This window comes from Notolepis coatsorum (genome assembly GCF_963971535.1).
Source record: "Notolepis coatsorum genome assembly, chromosome: 17".
In the NCBI taxonomy this organism is placed as follows: Eukaryota; Metazoa; Chordata; class Actinopteri; order Aulopiformes; family Paralepididae; genus Notolepis; species Notolepis coatsorum.
Window position 1 is genome coordinate 54,985,301 of NC_140181.1, and position 15,781 is coordinate 55,001,081.

The following is a 15,781-nucleotide window of genomic DNA, read 5'->3' on the forward strand; positions in this document are numbered from 1 at the left end:
TTTCTCCTTATTTTAAATTTTTTTCTCCCATCCCAATTTCGTTTATCCAATTCTCCCCTCCCCTGTCTTGAACGTTGCTCGACTATGGTCGGTTGTAGAGAGGATGGAAGCCTTTCATCACGTGTTCCCTCCGGCACGAGGAGGCAGCCTGTCGCATCTTTTCGCCTGCCAGCGTGGACTCTCATTGGCGAGGTGTAACGCATGGGAGGCTCACACTACCCTCGCCACTTCCTGTCTCTGCTGTACAGGCGTCTCCCAACCGACCTGTAGGGGTCGCTGTCCACAACGTCCAATCCCCACCCATCGACTTCCACCCGCTGACTCTGCCGGAGTCTCTTGCATTGGTGACGAGCGCAATCTCCACCCAGCCGCACCACCCAGGTACATTTTCTGTTTCAGAACTGAGACCAATACTATAGAATAAAGCTCATTTGGATATAAAAAAAAAAAAAATCTGTGGTTCCACAAAATTCATTGTCAGAGGAACAGCTCCAGACGTTATACTTGATGACATCACAAGTATGAATCTTACTTCTCTGGTTTATAGCTTTGGGAGAGAGTACAATCAGTACATGTAGCTCATGTTCACAAATATTGATTGAACTTTCCAAGGCCTTGGAAATAACATTATAAATAATCTATTGGAATTCATAATTTGGACATTATTCCCAGGTTGTTCCCCTTTTAAAAACTAGCTGAAATGTCCTGTTCAGGCAGTAATCTGCATTCCCACAGCCTGTTTATAAATTAATCTGTCAACACACCCACCTGCCGAAAGAAACCGCAGAAATAATTTCAGTTCACCTTTAAAAGGGCCGTTTGTATTGTCAGGTTATATGAACACTTCAGCCAAGATGAGAAGTTATGGAAAGACTGGTGTTGTATTGCGTTGATAAACTATAGATAGCAGTTTATTTGTGTTTAGTTCCATATTTGAAATAGGGGTGGGAATCACCAGAGGCCCCACAATTATCATGATAATAGCGTCACAATTGTAATATGATATATTGCGATTTATTACCTTTCTTTCAACAGCAAATGTCCCCAATGGAAAAATATTGCGTAAATATTAATATCGGCTTTATCTAATAAGATAACATTTTCTGTCTGTTCACCTCATTCCAATAATTTCTATTGCAGTAAAATGGGGTCAAGCAAAACAAACATTTGATATATATTTTATATCGATACTTACTGTCACTATCGATATAATATCGGCACACAAAATATCGCAATGTATTTTCTGTATCGATTTCTCCCCCACCCCTATTTTAAAATGAAATTCTATTTTTAGGGCTTTTGAACATCTAGCATCCCCACACTTGCTTCACTGTTCTACTATTAGGTCAAGCCATACTGAAAGCACATTCATCAAAGCTCTGCTATGATCCTACCTAATGCTGAAGTCACCCATGTGGCTATTCTTAGTGTGTGGCTGGGAAGGTACTTGATCAGAGTCCACTGTAAGGTCACGCATGCCGTTACATGGACACAACTCATCTTTGCTGCCACAAGGATTCATTTGGCATGACATGCATTTCCATTTGATGAGCAAATGGAAAAAATGATCTTACTCGTATTGAGTTATAGATCCATAACCGCGGCGGAGATGGAACAGGCGTGGAAATGTTAGGGGATGAGTTTGGACCACTAGGTTTAAAGGGACAATTCACAGAAAAAGAATGCTGATTTATTTTGCACATAATCGGCCGTGAGAAAAGCCTGGATGTGCCGGTCTGATATTCTGTACGCGTTATTTTGAACTGTACATGGCAATTCTGGAAGTCTGGATAGGAGGCACCCTTGACCTTGCATGTAAAAGTGTCTGGCTTATTGTGAGAAATAGAGCTGGCCTGATATTGAGGTGTGACATCATACTGCTGCTCACGGTCATTCACTGTGTAAAAACAGGGCAAATATGGGTTCCAGTCTCAGGACACTAGACTGTTCCTAGAGTTCAGACTGAATTAGGAAAGAAGGCTTTTATGTTTTCTGCACCATCTGCATGGAATAGCCTGCAAATTGTACTAAAACTCCAGGATCTAGTCACTCTTAATGAACTTAAAACTCCGGGATCTAGTCACTCTTAATGAACTTAAACTCCAGGATCTAGTTACTCTTAATGAACTTAAACTCCAGGATCTAGTCACTCTTAATGAACTTAAACTCCAGGATCTAGTTACTCTTAATGAACTTAAACTCCAGGATCTAGTCACTCTTAATGAACTTAAACTCCAGGATCTAGTTACTCTTAATGAACTTAAACTCCAGGATCTAGTCACTCTTAATGAACTTAAACTCCAGGATCTAGTTACTCTTAATGAACTTAAACTCCAGGATCTAGTCACTCTTAATAATTAACTTAAACTCCAGGATCTAGTCACTCTTAATAATGAACTTAAACTCCAGGATCTAGTCACTCGTAATGAACTTAAACTCCAGGATCTAGTTACTCTTAATGAACTTAAACTCCAGGATCTAGTCACTCTTAATGAACTTAAACTCCAGGATCTAGTCACTCGTAATGCACTTAAACTCCAGGATCTCATCACTCTTAATGAACTTAAACTCCAGGATCTCGTCACTCTTAATTAATTTAAAGGCATGGTGGAAGCTATAGAAACCGACTATATTAATGTTTGTAATTGTTTTAATTGAAATAGGATTACATGGCTTTCCTGCACTTTTACTGTAAAGCACTTTTGAGCTGATCTCTTTTTAATGTGTGTGTGTGTGTGTCTTTGTGTCTTTGTACTGTATGAAACTATTGTACTGCTGCCAGGTCACTCGTGGAAAGTTTAATCTCAATGCGTCTCACCTGGTTAAATAAAGGTTAATGAAAATCTGTATCAAGCCTTATTCTGTATTACCTTCTCACAGTATCTATAACATGGGTGCAGAGGATAGGCAGTGGGCAGCATGTAGAGGGTCAATCAAATCATACATACAGTAGTGTATGCATTTCTCCCCCTCAAGTCAAGCAGCTGATTATGTGCCTGCACAGCCTGAAGATGGCGCCAAAACACAAGATAAAATCGTGCTTTGGATGACTGTACTGTATGTGTTTCCAATCAATTAAGTTGTGGGGTACTGTAAGCTACCGCATTAAATTCAACATACATGAAAACATCTTTCAGCTAAGTTTCTTTCATATCCTTCCCTTGCCTTTACACAGTTAAAATAATCGTACAACACACATCCAACAACTTGTTTTGCACACATTAATTTAGTTTGACAGTTGAGAGTAAATGAGTTTGGATATGGCCACCGGGGACATTGAATCCCTGTGTTGTGTTAATTACAGCTCCATAAAATAGTAATACCTCATCTTATAGTGACTGCTACCTTATAATTTAATTTAACTGTAATTAACACAACACAAGAATCACTTGTGGCCATAGTCAAACTAATTTACTCTCAACAACTGTCAAACTAAATGAATGTGTGCAAAACGGTTCAGAGTTTTGGATGTGTGTGAGATTATGTGCAAAATGAAGTGCCCTTAAAATTAAAACCTCTTAACACTTGGGGGCCCACATGTGGGCCCTCTTGAGGACGAGTTGCCCACCGGCACTTTGGCAACCTCTAGCAGCTCAGGTGTGCATATTTTTTAATACAATATATATATATATATATATATATATATATATCGAATTAAAGCCCTATTTGTTGCCTGTCGATATTTTCAAGCGACAAAATCCGTTCAGAGGTTCTCGAGTTACATGCCGATATGTGAGGCGTGCACCGAAGTAGACGGCAGACTTTAAATTTTTTCAAACACCACTCCCGACTCTCGACCCTCTACCTCCGTCAATCATTTGGCGATCTCGAATATTATTGGACAGCGTTGTGAACAATGAGTAGGGCTTTCCAATGGTACCCCACATGGGAATGAGCAAATCAGGGATCTAGGTGAAAAGTCACGAACCAAAACAGGAAGAGAATTCTCCGTCGAATGCATTGAAGTCTATGAGAAAATCGTTTTCTGAGCTCTGAGCTTACCAAAACCACTTCTAACCACTAATTTCTGAACGGATTTTTATGAAATTTGGACATGTATAGGCTATGGACCCAGGGTGTTCTTTCAGCCATACCATTTCTTTTGGAAAATACTACTTCTGGACTACTAACTACTACAGAAAAACGTGAGTAATACGTTTTTCTACAACTCAAGTTCAGATCTATGTTACTCTATTTCATTAGCACTAAAAGTGAATTTTCTTTATTGTATCAGAAACTTCAGAATGTCATCTTTCAAAAGAGACCGGGCTCATGCATGTGCTATAAGTAAAAGTATAGTATTTTGGTTTGCAAAAAAAAAAAACGAAAACAAAAATGGCCAATTTTCTGCCCGCTTGTTAAGAGGTTTTAAAGCAACACATTTTAGGGTGAGACAGGTGTGGTTATTCATACAATTTCTAGAAGTAACTGAAGCATTGTTGGTTCCAATAATGCCATGTTTTCACCAATAATGTCACATCATCTCAATCGCATTGAAACAACGTCGAGCCTCGCGGTGCTATTGACAGCCTTATACATGCATCAGTGCAAACCTGGCTATTTCACAAATACCTAACAATCAAACACATGGACAGCTCTTTCATGACCAGCTTCGAAGTGGAACTTGGCGACATGTATGTGGTACAGTATAGTGTATTCATTTCAGTTTCATATACCGCCTTACAGTATAAAGGGATCTATGTTGTCTTTGGCTTTTGATAGGAATGAACTAACGTTAAGTCTCTCGTCAAGTAACGTCGATGACAGACACCCGACGCAGAGTCTTAAGACACTCGTACATAAACACACACAAACGTTACACACACCACATTCTGGTTTACAGCGAGTCTACATACCTAGCTACATGTATCCAAATGCACCGTTTAGTCCGAAAAGCGCTGCACATAATCTGAATGGACAAATGGAGACCAAAAGTTATATAATGATATAGTACAGCGACTCCTACAGGTCGGTTGGGTGACGCCTGTACAGCAGAGACAGGAAGGATCGGGGGCAGCGTGAGCCTCCCACGCGTTATTGAATAGACAACGTGTTACAAGAGAAACATTGTATTCCTCGATCACTGTGTGTAACTAGGATCTGTTTGTCTGTGTTGATAAACCTTTACCAGACAAAGAAGCATCCTCTAAGCGCACCGTTGGCTCAACGGGTGACCTTTTGTATTTGTATCGAGATTATCAACAATATTAGAGCATTTGTAACTAGTTATTGTAGAGGTAATCCTTTTTCATATATGTCCCATTAGGCTTTAGAACTGGGTTGAACCAGTCCTTTTCTCATTCTGTTGGATTCGTTCAGTAAAGCAGTGCAGTGTATGAACATTCCTGAAGACTTTGATCTGTGCTGATGGAATAGAAGCTTTTTGCAACTTTCTGAACCCACTGTAGATAAGAATATGTTCCGTTTCACTCCAGTGTTTACAAATCAAACACTTTATATAGCAAAATACAGCAAATGCAAGAATACTTTTTTTTGTACCTCTTGTCTAGCTCAATGAATCAACTAGATCATGAAAACATGTCTCCACTTCTTTTTTTTTACATTTGGATTACGGAGTGGGCTTAAAACATCAGCAGCAAGAACGGAACAACCCTGGACCATTGCTGTGGATGGATGGCCTTGTGCTGCTCAGTGCCCTTTGAGTGCCCTTACTTACTGCACCATTGTATTACGGAACTGTAATAATAGAATCCTCTATCTATCCTCTGGGATAACAGAGGAAAAAGAGTTATAAGTACTTGAACGTTTCTATTGGAGGTGATAACAGTTAGCCAAGCAGGAGTCTGTGTCTCTATTGGAGGTGATAACAGTTAGCCAAGCAGGGGTCTGTGTTTCTATTGGAGGTGAGGTGATAACAGTTAGCCAAGCAGGGGTCTGTGTTTCTATTGGAGGTGAGGTGATAACAGTTAGCCAAGCAGGGGTCTGTGTTTCTATTGGAGGTGAGGTGATAACAGTTAGCCAAGCAGGGGTCTGTGTCTCTATTGGAGGTGATAACAGTTAGCCAAGCAGGGGTCTGTTTCTCTATTGGAGGTGATAACAGTTAGCCAAGCAGTAGTCTGTGTTTCTATTGGAGGTGATAAGAGTTAGCCAAGCAGGGGTCTGTGTCTCTATTGGAGGTGATAAGAGTTAGCCAAGCAGGAGCCTGTGTCTCGCTAAGTGCTCTGCCGATGCTCTTATTAATGCTGCTTCCTTTATACAGGTATCATGGGTATTTCTATAATCTGTTTGGGGTCACTACGAGGATGTTAGTGACCAAAATATGATGGAAATACCATGATATTACCATTGGTATCATGGTTTAAATGGGTTTATACCATGGTATTATATAAGCGCAGAAGTGGTACCATGATGATACATAACTTTATGATAAACTGTTCATACAATGGCCGGCACCATGGTAAGACTGAAATTACCATCATATTAAAATTATACTCTTTCATAAGGGTTGGCAGGGGCAGCTATAAGACCGGAGTAGAGACGTGCATCATTTGCAGCATTGGTAGATAATATGAGTTGATCCATAGATCATAGATCAATCTTGCATGTTTTGACCATCTAAATCTTAGGTATGTGTGTTCCTGAGGAGTGTGACTTGTATATGGAAAATATGCTTTATTATAATCGTCTACCAACCATACTCCAATGTTTACAAACATTTCACAATGAAACCTAAGGGCAAACTTTTTTTTGTCTTTTGTTGTAACTTCCGGATCGAGGGTTGGCCCTTTAAAAGGTATAACGCGAGTAGAACGGCACCCGTTTAGCCACGGAATGCTTGTGAAACTGAAATGGGATGCAACAAAAAAACAATGAATAAATAAAGCATGTTGAGAAAGTGCTGAGTCCTGTCATGAGGAACTCACATGCCTTATCATTATCTCACTAAACATGCCTATCTGTGGTTGAACTAATACGGGAACACCTCACACCACCATGCACTGTATCCCACAGGCTCACGGTTCGCCGCAGGCAGCAATGTCTCGATGCACAGCGTAACGCATGTCGACAAGGGCTCCCTAAAGTATTCTGCATTGCCTATTGTCTATACATGTTGCATTCATTAGGTATACCAAGGAGCTGTCTCTTAACTCACGGATTACCTAGTTTCTAAAGTGCATTGATGATTGGGAAAGATGCAAAGACAAGCGTTTTTTTCTTTCTTTAGTTAGTTCGTTTTGGGGGGGGGGGGGGGGGGTCATGGATGGATTATTTAGACTAATGGAAATTTGAATGGGCATTCTTGAACTTGCTCCTTATTAAATATCAACTTTAATGCTAAGCAGAATTAAAATGTGCTCAATCGAATAACTCGACACACACTGTGAATGTGCTTCCTGGAACGGAACATTCTCTCCCCCCCTTGTAGAACGTCTTTGGGTATGGGGGGGGGGGGGGGGATTCAGATGGTCTCCTGTTCTACAAGCTGTCTTGTTTATCCACTCTTTGTCAAATGGCTGTATGTTTCCTATGTGCCCTGGTATGGCTCATTGAGAAGCAGCTGGCGCATTAATGAGAGGCTACAAGGTGAAGCTCTGCTTGTGGCTGGTCAGCCCCCCGTCGCCACGCCTCCTAGGATCTGTAGTCCTTTTTGCTGTAAGGCTTGTTTCCTAGGATACTGTCCACCTCATGCACAATGGAGGACGATAACTTTGGAATAACCTGCGGAGAGAGAGGAGAGCAGTCCATCCATTAGATGTCGATTTTAAAGGAACCAGTCCATCCAAAAAAAGTACTGCTTTTTAGTAGGAATTGTTAGCATTTGTGTTAGCATTGCTAGTGGAAGTTAATGGGGAATTGGGGACCCAAACAGGTACCTTCCAATCTATTTCACAACGTAGGAAAGTATATAGAAGGCCTTACAATGCAAAACAATGGTGCAAGTGCTTTCTGGAGGAAGGACTCCTCATTTGTAACAAACTCCGAAACGCCCCAATCCTCAGCGATTGAACATCTTTTCACCTCGTTCCAAGTAACAAATAGCTCTTGATTTAACCCATGTTTTATTTTCTATATAAAGATGCAAAGCACCTCTATGACCGGCAATGTCACAAATTCACTTATTCATTCACTCATTCATTCAGTCATTCAGTCACACTTATCTGCTCTGCCCCCTAGGGGCGTCCCACAAGCATCAGAGTGACATCACGACAATGACCATCATTATGTGCAACACTTGCAGACCGTGCTGACACAGGACACCCACAGCTAACCATCTCAACACCACAGTATCAAGCTCTGGTAGAAAATCATTACATTTGGTAGAACACCATTGCATTTTACTGACATTCTGTGACATGTTTATAAGTTTGTTAAGTATTTAAGTACACTATCGCCTTGTAAGTGCTGTTGCATAAATATTCTATATTCATAATTCATTGATTTCTTATTTTCCTGTATTTGTGATGAGCCCAAAGATAATAAATGCCTGTTCATAAAGAACCGACCTGTGTCTGTGTCGTTGGGAAGAGAGTTACATGCCTATTTGGTGATCCAAGAGGAGGAGGAGAGAGGCCCAGCCTTTCACTCACTCCTCTGAGATGTGTTTTTTCATTTGGCTAATATCAGAGATAACTATCTCAACACTGGTATGAGAGCCTATACACAGTACAACACAGACCGCAGCCCCCCACCTTAAAGCCTGTGCCACTTTGCATCTATGAAACTATATGTCCTGGTTAAAAATTCAGTTGGAAAACATAGTATTTTCTCCATGTTTTGGCCTCCCGTCCACATGAAAGCTCCTTCCAGGGTGGAATAAATAAATAAACCCCGGTTTTACGTGTATTCGTGTGGACGGGTGAAAGGGAGCTTCATAATTGTTAGAAATAATCAGACATTCTGTAAGCAAAAGGAAAAAAAACCCAGATGAGATGATGCTGAACAAATAGGTTCTACACCCAAGAGGAAAGAGATTTCCCCGTCCAGCTAAAAATAATGTATGAAAAAAAAGAAGCACATCAAATGCTCCAGAAATCAAATTTGGCAGCTGTTGCTCTTAGTCTGATCCTGCGCGACACTTGAAGCTACTGTAGTTAAATGAAGCGACATCAACAGCTTTTGCCTTTATAGCTTGTTAAAGCCCCAAGAGACTGTAAACAACCCTTTTTATAGCCTCAAAAATACATATAAAACTCACTGTCATACATTGTCAGTCCTTGTATCCAAAGCTTGGTTAGGCAATTTAAGACGTTTTCAAAAGATGACTTACATTTTAACTGAAGGTTCCAAGGTTATGGAAATGTCTTCATCAAAACCTAAATGTATGATTAATGTTGTTGTTTACATGTTGCATGCATGTAATCCCTCCCTACTTTCCATTTCCCCACCTGGTGCTCGAGTGGCTCAATGTTATCTATAACACCTTTAATATAACTAGGGTTATAATTCATAACCTAATACTAGCACGCTGGTACATTACACAAACATTACATGTAATGGAGGAGGTGTTGCCTCACCTGTATAGCTCCTATATTCTCCATCAGCTGCTCGGTGCTGGTGGCTCCCAGGAGCACAGAGCTCACTCCTTCATTCCTGAGACACCACGCTGCAGGGAGAGGAGCAGGACGAAGACAGGATGAATGGTACATGACATACATGGGTGGGGGAACTGGGGGATGTGCATGTCTGAGTGGTGTGTATGTGTGTGTGAACGCACGGCTGTGTATATGTATGCACACACTCAATAGGTATTTCTGTATAAAGAAAGAGATAGAGTGTGTTATGATGACACTGGGACTGTGTCTGTGCTGCTGGACCGCAAGGAACTCTGGGGGAAATTCCAACAGGCTGTGCTGTCTGTGTGTGTTGTGCTCCTTGTCGAAAAAGTACACAGCCCATGGAAGACAGATAACTTTTCTATTATTGAAAAAATAGTTTTACCCTTTCACTACCCCACTACCAAATGGTTAACCCTTTCACTGCGGCAATACAGAAGGTTAACCCTTTCACTGCCACACGACAAAGGGTTAAAGCTGCTGGTGCCTCTGGGAGTTTGTGGGAAACCTTTGTATCGCGTGCACAGCACACAGCACACAGCACACAGTGTCGGGTTTGAAGAGGGATGCAGAGCTTGTTCTATTCCTGCTGGACATGTAAACTCATTTCTCTGAAATTGCCTACCCCACCTTTAATCTGTGACTAGATGGGAAAAAGTGTATGCTTATTATTGAGTGTGTTTATTGATTATTGAGTGTGTCTGTCTGTGTTTTCAGTAACAGACCAGTTTAGGACAACGTTTTAATCTCAAAGTGTAAGCCGGTGTTCTGATACAGTTTTTATATTGTGTACATGCTCCTTTCTGAATGGTCAACCACCTGTTACAATCCGTCCCTCTTGTCCACCCAAGGACTCCTGAACTGTCCTCTGCTGCCATCCTGCGGCCTGTCATCGCTACTGCATCTGTTCATGTCGGGCCTGTGTTTATGTCTATTTGTTTTATTTTTATTTATTAGAAGGATAAACCCCTTGAGATATGTTATCTCGTTTTCGAGGGGGTCCTTAACATAGGATACAAAACATACAATACAATACATAACTAAACAAAACAAAACACAGGACAACAAATACACTTATACACTGACAGACGCTCTCCCAAGCTCACCCCCACAATCCACAGATTCCTCCCAAGAAGATCACCAATATATATAGCCTATGTTCCCATATAAAACACATACAAAATTATAATTTGATCTGTAAACAACATGTAAGCCCTAACACAGTAAATCAATAACAGGTGCAAGTAGTCTGTAGATGAGTGAACAAAGATATCTTAAATAACCGGTAAGAAGTGAGAGATCTGAGTGAACTAGGCAGTTTGTTCCAATCATCTGGTGCTTTATATTTAAAGGCAAGTCGACCAATAGCTTTGGTGGTTCGAGGTATAGTAAAGAAAGGATGATCTGTGTGTCTTAAATTATAAGTTGAACTATATGGTGTTAGGAACTACTTTAGATAGGGGGGATAATTAAAGTAAATACATTTGTAAACAAAAAGCAACCAATGAAAATGTCTTCTGAATTGGGGAGAAAGCCAGTTTAACGACTCAAACATAAGACAGTGATGGGTTCTATAAGGGCACCTCAATATAAATCTGCAAACACTATTATAAGTGATATTTAAAGGACGGCGGTTTGTTAGTGTGGTGTTCTGATAGACTATGTCTGCGTAGTCCACTATTGGAAGTACCAGCTGTGTAATGATTCTTTTCCTAACTTGAAGAGAAAAAAAGTTAATAGAACGATACAATATTCTCAAGCTACAATTTGTTTTCTTTATCACAGCATCAATATGTGACTTGAAAGTGAGTTGAGAATCAAGCCAAAGACCCAGGTACTTATATTGATCGACATTCTCGAGAGGAGCATCATCTTAAAAACGTAATCGACAACTGATTTGATATTTACATCAGATTTGATCTAGTACCAAACAGCATATAATAGGACTTCTTCTTATTTAATAAAAGTTTGTTAATAGCTAACCATTTCTGAACAGCATCAAAATTTGTCTGTAAAGCATACTGAATTTGTTGGATATCAGACTTAGAGGAATAAATCACTGTATCGTCAGCCTATAATTGAGTAAGACAGTCAGATGGTATCTGGGTGAGATCATTAACAAATATAGAAAATAATAGTGGTCCTAAAGATTAACCTTGAGGAACACCCTTGTCCATAATCAAAAAGTCAGACTGTTTACCCTGATATGATACACACTAGCGTCTATGGTGGAGATATGAATTGAACCAAAGTAAAGAATTATTAGAGACACCAATAGCACACAGTTTGTCAAGGAGAAGATAATGATCAACCAAATCAAAGGCCTTTGTGAGATCTATAAATATTGCACCAGTGACCATGTTATTGTCTATTGCTGAGTGAACATCTTTGGTCAACTTCAGAAGGGCTGTAGTTGTGGAGTAGTAAGGTCTATCTGTATTTGCTTGTCTGTTCTCTGTCCTCATTGCCCTGCTCCCTGTGTTCCTGCTATCTGTAATGTTCCCCTGCCTAGTCTAGTGTCCTCCCCAGTCTGTATCTGTTGTTATTTAGTCACGTCATGTTTTAGTCTGTATCTATACCCACCAGCTTAGAGGGTGGGGCTGGGGTTCCCGGCCATTGTAAATGTCACAGGCTTTTGCGTTTTCTTATTGGCCTGAGAGATATGTCCGTGAGTTGAGGTCTGCGTGGCAGGTCACGAATCGCATTGTCAATTGAGAGGTCTCCGGGATAAACCTGGCGTCTTCCCCTCTCGTATTAGAATTGTGACGGATGTTTTTTCCCCCCAGGCTCTGTACGTAAACCCTGTGTCAGTGTCCTTACAAGGACCGGTCTTCCCCCGGTTTTACCCAGACAGGGAGGAGAGACGTTGTGTCTGGGGCTCTTTCTTGTTAGAATTCGCCCGCCACCGTTCTCAGGTCTTACGAGCCTACACGCTGTTCGATATCAGCGCTTGGTCTTACGGGACCAATATCAGCGCCTGGCCCCGGGCATGTTCTCAAGTGTTTATTTGAAACAGCCTTTCTGGCCGGCGCGCCCTGGTCTGTCCAAAAGCATAACAGCGTTTTATGCGGTCGGCCGGGAAGGAGTTTTTTTCTCTACCGAGCGCCAGGTCACTGCTAGCTCAAGGGCTTGTGTGCATTTCCGGGGGGAAATAGCGGGGCAGATCAAGCGTCGACAGGGGGGTTTCATGCCCGTTAGGTGGGCCACCGGGAGCTGTGCATTCGCGTATACAGACCGTCTTGGTGGCGCCTCCTGTTGATCGAAACGTGTACCTATCCCCCTCTCCTTTGAAGAGGTGCGGCAGCGTGGAAGGACACGGGACTCATCCTGGTCAGATGTATGTTATATATGTTCTGTTAACCCAAAGGGCCCTGGGCTTTTCCGGCGGGAAAATGCCAGGACGGGCCGGACGCCACAGGGGTTGATGTCATGAATGTTGTGTGTGTCATAAATGTCACTATGAGTTGAAAATGGGGGACCCCGATGTAAACAAGACAAACGTCTTCCTCTGGTCTGCACCCCCTTAACAGTTGTGTGTATTGGGGCGTACTGTATGGTACCCTTTCTGCAAACTGTTAAATAAAGTGCTGTTTATTAGCAGTCAGCCCCTCTAAGCGCTCCTGTATAGTTCCCGGTCCTCCGGTCACACCCCTCGCATACATGTAGGCGGACAGGGGCGTGGCCGGGCAAGTGTAAAGTGCATGTAGCTGAATCTTTCAAGTAACGTGGTATACGTGGTATACTTCCCATAGTGAGCAGAACGCTTGCAAGAACTCATGCAACTAGGGTTATAGGATAACTCAAAACTATGATCGTGTTTGCCAAGCATGTTTTTCATCCGGTGAAACACAGAACTGTGATTGTTAGAAAAACACGTTTCAGATTTGGTAAAATAGACATAGAATGTACCTTACCTTAGCCAGAAAGTATTCCAAGAAGAATAATTCCAAGTGATCGCATCGCCATCACGATTACCAGTGTATATGTCTATACACAGTTCGATGGTTAAATACGCTTAGGCGATGGAATTTCTAGGCGATCAATGTGAATCTATGTCCCAGCAGGAGGAGTGGCCACTGGCCAAGCATAAATTAAAGTTAGAGTGTGATTCAACCCAAGCCATCGCAGTTCAGACACGGACGATACCACCACCTGGTGATAGTCGATCGGCATTGCAGTTCTAATGTGTAGGGATGGTAGAAAATTATGCAGATCGCTCTGGGCAAGTCTGTAGAGCGGGGATCAAAGTAAAAAGATAAAACGATCCAAAAACAACTTTTTACATTTTTGGCACTCAACCGTCGGCGCCCAATAACGACTTTTTATGTTTTTGGCACAGAAAGTGTTAAGGAACTTTATACCTTTTCTCCACTACAAGGGAATATCCTACCTTTACTGAATAGCACTGCATTTAGCTGGCCACTTCAGATACTTAGAGAAATCAGTATCTTAATTTTTTTTAAATTTGGTATAACGCATGCATGATATACTTGTATTATTGTGACACGATACTGTTTAATAACATTCATATGATGTACTTGTATTATTGGTGTACTGTGACACAATACTGTTTAACATTCACATTTTTGGTCACTGCCAGGATGGCACAATACTGTGGTACCTTTGCACCATGGAAGTACAGTGAAATGGTAATATGGTCACTACCATGATGGTACAGTACCAAGTAGGACTGTGGACCAAATTACCATTTCACTGTACTATTGTAGTACCATAGTACTTTTTTTGTAAGGTCCATAGCCTCTAGCTTCTAAACCTAAAGTAACATTAACTACAGTAATTTATTATAATTGGCTATACAAATAAAGTTATTACTATTATTATTATTATTATTATTATTATTATTATTATTATTATTATTATTATTATTATTATTATTATTAAACATATAAAACCATGTGTCTCCAAGATCATAAAGAAGTTGCATGTATTAAAAAGGTTTACATAGTAGGCGGTTAGGTGGTCGAGCGGAGATTGCGTTCGTCACCAGCCCCGGAGCTGTGAGCTTGGTTCGCCTGTTCGAATCCAGCTCACAGCTCCGGGGTTGTCACCAGCTTGGCTGGCCGTCTGCACTGATACAATTGGCTGTATCAGAGGGTGGGAGAAGCTGGCGGGGTGGGTCCGGGTCGTTGTAAACAGCGACTCCTACAGTTCGGTCGGGGCGCCTGCTAAGCGCGGATTGGACGTGAGGGGGATAGTGTGGTCCTCCCACACGCTACGCCCTCTCAATGAGAATCCGCGCTGCCAGGTGAAAAGAAGCGGTGATTGGCTGGACGTGTGTCGGAGGAAGCACGTGGTAGCCTCCACTCTCCCAAATGATCTGACTGTGGGGGGTAAAGCGCAGCGACCAGGAAGGGACTGGGAATTGGCATACGACTAACATTGGGATGGGAGAAAATCTGAGGAAAATGGAGGGGGAAAAAGACCAATAATAAAAAAAAAAAAAAAAGGTTTACATAGTTACTGTTGGTTGTAGGGGTGTAACAGTACACAGAAGCCACGGTTCAGTACGTACCTCGGTTTTAGGGTCACGGTTCGGTACGAGTTCGGTACAACAGGAAAAAAAGATTTACAATTATTATTATATATTTATAATAATTATTATAATTAAATATAATTATTTTCTATTAAGTTATACTTAGCTCCACATAGTGGTAGTCAGTTATACCGGTGGTGTCATTCTGTGTTCAGGCATCCACTGAGTAAATTAATTGCCTACCGCCCCCACCCCTGAAAAGCGGATTTTTTTGTGTGTCAAAAAGCACCTTATTTATTGCATTCTGGTGATTTCTTTTGCACTTTGTGATGGATTAAATTAACTGCCATTATAATAATAATAATAATAATAATAATAATAATAATAATAATAATAATAATAATAATAATAATAATAATAATAATAATAATAATAATAATAATAATAATAATAATAATTCATTTAATTTATATAGCGCTTCTCAATGACCCGAAGTCGCTGACAGTAATCGGGAGCAAAGTAAAAACAAAGAAACAAAAACAAAGAAACAAAAACAAAGAAACAACGAAGAAACAAAAACAAAAGGAACATGAGACCATGGGGGGAACAGGGAAGACAGCATGAGATAGCACAAAAAGACAGAGCGGCAGGAGACAGACAGGTCTGTCAATCAGGTTGGAGGGGGGGGGGGGTTATGGGTGGGGGGGGGGGGGGGGGGGGGGTTGAAGGCAAGGGAGAACAGGTGGGTTTTGAGGCAAGCTTTGAAGGTGGA

At 41.2% G+C, this 15,781-nt stretch overlaps 1 protein-coding gene across 4 annotated transcripts in view; it reads right to left on the reverse strand.

Annotated features, from left to right (window-relative positions):
* Window positions 1-7,262: 7,262 nt before the first annotated feature.
* Window positions 7,263-15,781, reverse strand: part of LOC311244594 (voltage-gated potassium channel subunit beta-2-like) — a gene marked incomplete at its 5' end in the record, with an annotated part of 317,065 nt that continues 308,546 nt past the window's right edge. For all 4 annotated transcript variants that reach the window (XM_084334187.1, XM_084334186.1, XM_084334189.1 and 1 more), the window contains 2 exons: window positions 7,263-7,680; window positions 9,477-9,565. In XM_084334187.1, coding sequence (XP_084190313.1) covers window positions 7,591-7,680; window positions 9,477-9,565 — 179 coding nt within the window. In that variant the 3' untranslated portion in view covers window positions 7,263-7,590. The remainder of the gene's footprint in view (window positions 7,681-9,476; window positions 9,566-15,781) is intronic.